Raw genomic sequence first — 7,468 nt, 5'->3', positions numbered from 1 at the left:
TAATTAACATATTTAAACTCTTTTTAAATTCGAATATTGACCAATCTTTCAACAAATTATTAAAAGTTTTAATACTCTACATAATTTTAAACTCATTTCAAAATCTTTACATAACTTTTTAAAGTTTTCAAATTAACCGATTTAATTTTCATTTTGGTAATTATTTCTAAATTAATTAGTCATATTAGTAAAATTAAAACCGATTTGATTTTAATTTTTGTGATTTTACATTAACTAGAATAAGTTATCATTTTAATATTCAAAATACTGATTGTCAAACTATAAATACTTACCATAATTGTCAAAAATCAAACAAAATTTCATAATTTTTAAAGCTGACTAATTCTAATTTTTTTATATTTTGTAACTATTTTGAAAATATTTTAAAACAGGTTGTTTTAGAAGAGTATAAAATTTGTTAAGTATAAAATGACGGCCAAAAAAGGTTTTTATATTTCAATATATTTAGTGACAAGTTATTCCACCCGCGTGTCACGCGGGCCTATACCCTAGTTATCAATAGTGAACTTATGAATTGAAAACACCTTCCCGAAATGAAAAAAAAAATCTAACCAAAATGAAAACCAACGATTTGATTTTATGTTCTCGTAAAGCCGAACTCTCGTCCTGGCTTCAGTTGCATGTAGTAAAACTGAAAATCGAACCAAACCAAACTTACAGATTTTCATCTTTTATTTTGAATTTTTCAGGAATAAATGATGTAATTAATGTAAAGTGTAATCCAAATATTTTAATTATAATATATAATAATCAATTAACTATTAACCAGACAAATAAAAAAATATATACCCAAATTTTATATTTTAAGTTTTTAACTAATTTAAAAACCCAACCTAAAGAAACCTTAACCCGGATCCAAAGGGAAAGTCAATGAGATTGAAGATGGTTTTGGAGGGTGTTCAATCGACATGGATTAATGTAAATGATAAATAATCGATGTTTATTAATTATAGAAATGCAGACAACATTGTTGTACTCAATCCATTGCTTCAACCCAAAGCTGCAAGCAACTCTTATTCATGGAGTAATGCAAGAGTTGAAGGTTTCATCTTCCTTCTTTCTTTTGCATAAATTCCATTCTTCTTCTTTTAACCTTTCCATTCTCCTGTTCATGTCTTTGATAATCAATTTATCATACATTGCTCATTACATCTCAATAAATTCTTCGAAAATTTGTGTTTCACTGTTGAATCTTCAGGTTCTCATTCTTAATAATCCATTACTTATGCTTTTTTTAATCTCATTTTATTCTATAATGCTCATAATTTACAGCTTTTAATTTTTTTTATCTGTTCATTTAATGTTTTTTCAAGAATTCGTGCTCATAATATGTAGGTGCATCATGGTGTTCATGCATCTTTAAATGCTTTGTACTTTATATTGTAACCAATACCTCCATTATTGGATACATGCACTCCTGTTTGTTTATTCAATCATTTAACATGTGAAATAAGTGAGCTCAATAATGTTATTAACATTAATCATCTATGAAACTAAAGACCTATAGTGTACCAAAAAAATCCTGCATGTATGTCCTCCCAAGTTACAAACTTTTGTAATTGTTTTTCGCATAGGATGGATCTTTATTTCGTGTCGTCGCCAAGTAAATTAGGAGAATGCAGAATCTGCCATGATGAAGATCAAAATTCTAGCATGGAGATACCGTGTGGATGTCGTGGCAGCCTTAAGGTACTCTGTCTCTTAATTTTATATTTTTATTCCAAAATTTTTAATTATAAAAGTTAGAACATTTTCACAATGCATCATATTAATTTATTCATTTGAGTAATTTCATTTCATTGTTACTCATTTTTTTCAGTATGCCCATCGTCAATGTGTTCAACGATGGTGCAACGAGAAGGGAAACACCACATGTGAAATTTGCCTTCAAGTTTGTCTTCTGTGATATATATTTCTTTCAGCCATTATCTCACATTTGACATTAGTTTTTAGCAAAGATCAGAAATTAATAGTTTGTTTGTGTATGAGTTGTAGCCATACAAGCCTGGTTATACATCGCCGCCTCAACTCTTCCACTATAGCGGCTTTCCCTTTCCAATTAATTTCCGGTTAATGTTTATTCAATTTGCTATTTTCATCATCAAACAACATATACTAAATGAAATCCCATTTTATTTCAGGGTGCAGTTTTCATCTATGGTTGACACTAATCTTGACTCGTTAGAATCTGACTTTGACGAGTACATAACTCCAAGTTCAACAAGCCTTTTTTGTTGTCGTATAGTTGCCATATTCGTAAACACACATATAATCACTCGTTTATCATTTTAACAATCTGTTGCTATTTTTGTATTCAATTTCTTCACTTGTTTTCTCGCAGTTTATCACTCTACTCGTGTTACGCTACACGCTTCCAGTCATCATTAAAGTAACCGCTGCATACTCCATTAGATGTGTCATGGTAGCTTCCAGTTTCCACATTTGTTTTTTTGATAATTATTTTGGAATATTAATTTGTTAATTTTCTTACTGCAGTTGTACTTGTTAATGATCATTGGCATTCTTCTCCCAATATGTATTATGGCTAGAGTTTTTACTGCCGCCCAGCATTTACATCGCCAACAACAACAATTGGTAAACGCTAAACAAAATTTTACAATACACCCACGTGCGTGTGTGTGTTTAAGATTAACTTAAAATGTAAAACGTTGTTTATGTTTGGTAGGATCTGTCACAAACAGAGTCTCAGCCACATCTGATTCATGTTACCTAAGAAAGGGGTTGCTGTGTTTTGCATGATGATGCCGGATTCTAAAAGTTTCTTGTATCGTCGATCACTCGATCATAACTCCATTTTATTTATCAGATTTGCGGTTGATATTAAAACTTTATCACAACATTTAATCATTACCATTCTAGTAATTAAATAAAATACGTACACTGATCTGATTTATTAAATTGGCTAGGGGTAAAATGAAATATGTAAATTGAACGCATCTAATGCGTGTGTGTCAAGAGATGGAAACAAGCTCTTCGAAATAAATGTTATCATTTCTTTGAACTTAAAAAACAATGTCTGTGTATCATCTTTTAGCTGGCATTCAAATTAGAAAAGGAAAATAATGTAATGATTGGGATGGTTTAATCGGCCATTAAATAAAGACAATGATATATGTAATCTAAAGCTTGGAAATCACACAATGGATGCTTAGATTTAGGAAATTGCATTATTACTGAATAAAATGATTACCATACAAAGTGAATTAACAAGATTTATAAATTAAGTCAAAACGATGCATCTAGACTCTAGTTATCACTTTTTTTTTTACGTAATTCAGTTTAAATTTTTTGTAAAACTTTTAGTAAAATGTCAAATGTATAAAATTTGTTTATTATTACTTTTTAAGACATGCATTGATGAATTTTTTATTTATATATCCTTTGTTTGTATTGTAAGATAAACATTAAACACGTATAGATGTTTCTTACAAATTATGGTCCAAAGTTAAACGGCCAAGAAACAAAGGGCATTTGACCCAATGGTATCTGATGATGTAATAGGTATTCTCTCTTTTTGAAGGACGAGAATAGAATAGTCAGTTGCTCAAGCGATTTGATTAATTAGTAGAATGGTACAAACCAACCCGGCTCTTGTTGATACAACTTATTGTCTATTGTTCTAACTAACATATTCTAATGTGATGACTTTCGATAAAAGACATGTTAGTTTATTGTTAGCATTAAACCGGTTAATTGCATATTAAAAATTATGTTATTGCAAACTAAAACCACTATGAGCAAACTTGAAAGATTAATTCTCTACTGATCTCAATTTTGCGCAAGATTTACAAATAAGCGAATCGAAGATACAGAGAACAATTACCAAAATCAAAAGACCAAAATAAGATTTGGACATCACAAATGTGATTCATGAAGATACCAAGAACATAACATATAGGTACTCTTCAAAGAACATTACTCATCAATCGAACTTAAATTAATCCAATTCATAAACAAAAGTTAAATAAAAAAAAATTAACACTCCATAGTATATTAGCAACCTTAATAAAAATCAATTGTTACATATGAAGCAATTCCCTTATTACTTTTAGCAAAAAAGAATGTATATATATAAAAATATATTTTATACCTATATGTTTATATAATAAATTCAATTAAAAAAAACTAGCTTAAAACATCATTTTCCGTCATTTTCGTCATTTTTCATCATTTTCGTCCTTGTGATCTGTTCAGTTTTATCACCCTTCGGGTCAAAAAACAAATCATCTAGTAGAACCCGGTTCTTCGGCTATGGTCTCCAACAACGGCTTCTTCGATCTACACATCGAAATCATCTTCTTAAACTCCGGCGACGAAAACTCCTCGATCTCCTCCAAACTCAACCTCGGCGGCGTAGGCGGATTCTCGGGCAATACCCTCACGCTTCCAACTTTACCCACCCCAGATTTCACAGCAATAAACAGCGCGGCCAGATCAGCCGTGGTGACAACTGAATTACGTCTGCTCATTGGAAACATGACGTAAACAGCAGCAACGTCCAGATCATCGTCCGCATTGAGTGCAAAGAACCGGGCACCGATTCGGAGGGTTTTCGAGTTGACTAGAAACGTGTTGGGTGATTCCAACATGAGTTCGGCTGCTTTAAGTGGTTGCCGGAGTTTGTGGATTTCGCCATTGGGGTATATTATTTTGGTGGCTTTGGAGTGTTTGGTTAAGGTGCATGAAGCATAGTTACCCATGATGATGTTTTGAGAGAAGTTGGTTGGTTTAAGGTTGATGTGTTTGGGTTTGATGAATGGAGGTGAGAGGAGTATTTATGGTGTTTAGGATGTTTGACAAAATTAATGTTAAATTAATGTTGGATTAATTAATGATGGATAAATTAATAATGGAAGGTGACAGTTGGAATGGATGTGTTGACAATGAGGTTTCCGCGTCCTATAAAGAAGGTGAATAATATGTTTTTGATCTGGCTGATGTGTCATGTGTGTATGGTACAACAAAATGCCACGGAAAGTACAAAATAAACCGTGTTTAGTTATGTGAAGAGATGAATGTCACAAAATTAATAAGTTTTGAATGTATGATATTTTGATGTAGTGATAAGGAATGTGAATTTTTGATTGTGTAAATACTTTTAATGGTAATATCTTAATATTTTCGTTGTATATGTGAAAAATAATAATTACATATATATATATATATATGTAGGCGAGTTTTTACTTAATTAATAATATTGTGGTGTGAATTAGATTAGTTTTAACTTAGTATAGATGGGAATGGGATTTGATTCTTTAATAAATGTGTATGCATGACTCTCAATCACGTGTGTAAGGGGTGAACCTTGGAGCAACGATAAGTTTGTTGGCATATGATCTAGATGTCATGGGGGTAAAGTCGTAGTAACAGTCTCTTAAAGAAACACGGGTAAGAATGTGTACACATACCCAAGTCGGCCTGACACCCCTGTACTCCCCACATCTGGTTGCCACAAGCATTAGGTTTGCGTTTATTATGTTATTAATAAAATATTGATAACATGATTGCTTAAATTAGCTCAAACATAAGTAGAATCGGAAACTACTTATAAGATTATACGTATCTTACATGGATGCCATTAAAGTATAGTTAAAGGGTTTCAGGATCACCATGTCAATTGTTGCTTGTATTTTGTTCGTAATTTGTGGATTAACTACTCATGTGAGTGGTGGTATGTCTAATTTCATGATCTATCGCCATTTAATGGGTGAGTCGCACTTGTAAACGGCCAACGATTATAGAGTTGTTGGTGTGTAAGATGTAGAACCTTGTTAGCTACATGACATTGTAGTTTATATTCCAAATATCTCAAAGATCTATCGCCTTGTTAATGGATGAGTCGCACTTGTAAATGGTCAGTGTTATAGAGTTGCTGGTGTGAAAGTCTGAAAGATGTAGAACCTCGTTTGCTACATGACATTATAGTTTATATTCCAAACATCTCAAAGTATAATATATGTTAGGAGATTAATTAAAGTTGGATACTTGGATATCATAGAAACTATGGTCACTTATTACGCAAAGCTAAAGTAGCTCAAAATGCCTTGTGATTGGAGACTTATCCTCTAGCCCTTGCTATTGACTCAAGGTTTGCAAAGACCCAAAGTAAGCACCTTACTAGCTAGTTGTTTATAACGATCTACCTTGACAAGGTATAAACTCCTATTAAAAAGGTTATTTAGTTATGGCCTTCTCTCATAACACATATCTCTATCATAAGTAAAATGTATTTGAAACAAGTACCCGAGGCTAATAATGCTACATTATATATAGTTAATATTGGTCGGTTAAATAACAAGTTCCAAAAATTTCATATAGACGCTTTTAATCTGTCAAGGGCAAGAAGGCAAAAAACTATGTTTAACGCACAATTTGTTAGAATATATATATATATATATATATATATATATATATATATATATATATATATATATATATATATATATATATATATATATATGATGATTTGATTTAGGTGCTATCAATTTGCATTCATGGTGAGAACTACAATATAAGATAACGTTGTGGCCATTCTTGTTACCATCTTTGCTTTGTAAATAAAGCCATTAAGATGGCAAAAATCACCCTACCAACCCTCTTTAATCGTTTAAAACGAAGATAATGCAGTTTTAAATTAATTAACGATGATCTCTCTCGGTGTATACTATGAACGTGTTTAATTAGTTATAAAGTTATGAATTAACTTCATGTCTTAAACACACACGTGAAAAATCTAATCCTACACCTACTAGCCTTCTACAAAATTTCATGAACAAGACATGTTTTGTTGATGATACACGAACAATAGGTGACACATAAGCCGGTGATGCATGTATAACATCATGTTTAGCCTGAAATTGATGGAATAAAGCGGGATACATGAGTCAAAATTGACACATGACTTTCATCTCGTGTAAGTCCTAGCTATACGAGTTAAATTTCTCTAAGACAACCATAGGAGTAAATAACATATATTTTCAATCATACATAACTAACTATTAGAGAGAATCATATAAGAAAACATAGCTCTTATTGATTTTAGTCATAAATACTAGGAAGAATGGTCAGGAAGATATTATCATAGCCTAAATATTTAAGGTATTTAACATATGATTATAAAAAACATTCTCCTCTTTGTGTGGTTTCATAATATAGCTTAATTATCTAACAATCTAAATTCGTAAATATGGAAGAGAATGATCAGGAAGATATTATCGCAACCTAATTAATATCTATCATGAATATAAGTGGTTCGATACCTCCTATTTAACATGAAAGTTTTTTCTTAACAACTAAATGTTATACTTTATAAATATAACTCTTCAGAGAGATTGAACCCTTTATGAGGATGACTTTAACATGAAAGCTGACTATGTAAGATGTATAGTTTTGAAAAATATAATTGTTTTTACAATTTATCATGTAA

General features: G+C 31.2%; 2 protein-coding genes across 5 annotated transcripts; one reads left to right on the top strand and one right to left on the bottom strand.

Annotated features, from left to right (window-relative positions):
* Positions 1 to 992: 992 nt before the first annotated feature.
* LOC143630295 (uncharacterized) lies at positions 993 to 2,896 on the top strand. Of its 4 annotated transcripts, none has more exons than XM_077099353.1 (7): positions 993 to 1,219; positions 1,596 to 1,710; positions 1,841 to 1,912; positions 2,017 to 2,277; positions 2,363 to 2,443; positions 2,518 to 2,616; positions 2,708 to 2,896. In XM_077099353.1, the coding sequence occupies exons 2-7, from the start codon at positions 1,597 to 1,599 to the stop codon at positions 2,753 to 2,755; spliced, it is 675 nt and encodes a 224-aa protein (XP_076955468.1). In that variant the 5' UTR covers positions 993 to 1,219; position 1,596; the 3' UTR covers positions 2,756 to 2,896. The 4 variants fall into 4 exon arrangements, with proteins under 4 accessions (XP_076955468.1, XP_076955469.1, XP_076955467.1 ...); XM_077099354.1 differs by having other exon boundaries at positions 993 to 1,710; positions 2,017 to 2,090; positions 2,163 to 2,277; XM_077099352.1 differs by having other exon boundaries at positions 993 to 1,710; positions 2,363 to 2,410.
* A 1,369-nt stretch (positions 2,897 to 4,265) lies between these two features.
* LOC143630316 (uncharacterized) lies at positions 4,266 to 4,742 on the bottom strand. The gene has a single exon (XM_077099368.1). It carries the CDS (start codon positions 4,740 to 4,742, stop codon positions 4,266 to 4,268), a length of 477 nt encoding a protein of 158 aa, XP_076955483.1.
* Positions 4,743 to 7,468: the final 2,726 nt, after the last annotated feature.

This window comes from Bidens hawaiensis, unplaced genomic scaffold (assembly GCF_021521415.1).
Source record: "Bidens hawaiensis isolate Kalapana, Puna unplaced genomic scaffold, B.hawaiensis_p1.1 tig00005637_1, whole genome shotgun sequence".
Classification (NCBI taxonomy): domain Eukaryota; kingdom Viridiplantae; phylum Streptophyta; class Magnoliopsida; order Asterales; family Asteraceae; genus Bidens; species Bidens hawaiensis.
Note: the sequence above shows the minus strand (reverse complement) of the source record. Positions and strands in the feature narration are given on the sequence as shown.

Excerpts from the sequence above, each read along its gene's own strand:
- LOC143630295 (XM_077099351.1), top strand. The coding sequence starts at position 1,552 with ATGTCCTCCCAAGTTACAAACTTTTGTAATTGTTTTTCGCATAGGATG. Across the intron at positions 1,913-2,016 it reads CATGTGAAATTTGCCTTCAA|CCATACAAGCCTGGTTATAC; the intron begins GTTTGTCTTCTG and ends TATGAGTTGTAG. Across the intron at positions 2,278-2,362 it reads GTCGTATAGTTGCCATATTC|TTTATCACTCTACTCGTGTT; the intron begins GTAAACACACAT and ends GTTTTCTCGCAG.
- LOC143630316 (XM_077099368.1), bottom strand. The coding sequence starts at position 4,742 with ATGGGTAACTATGCTTCATGCACCTTAACCAAACACTCCAAAGCCACC.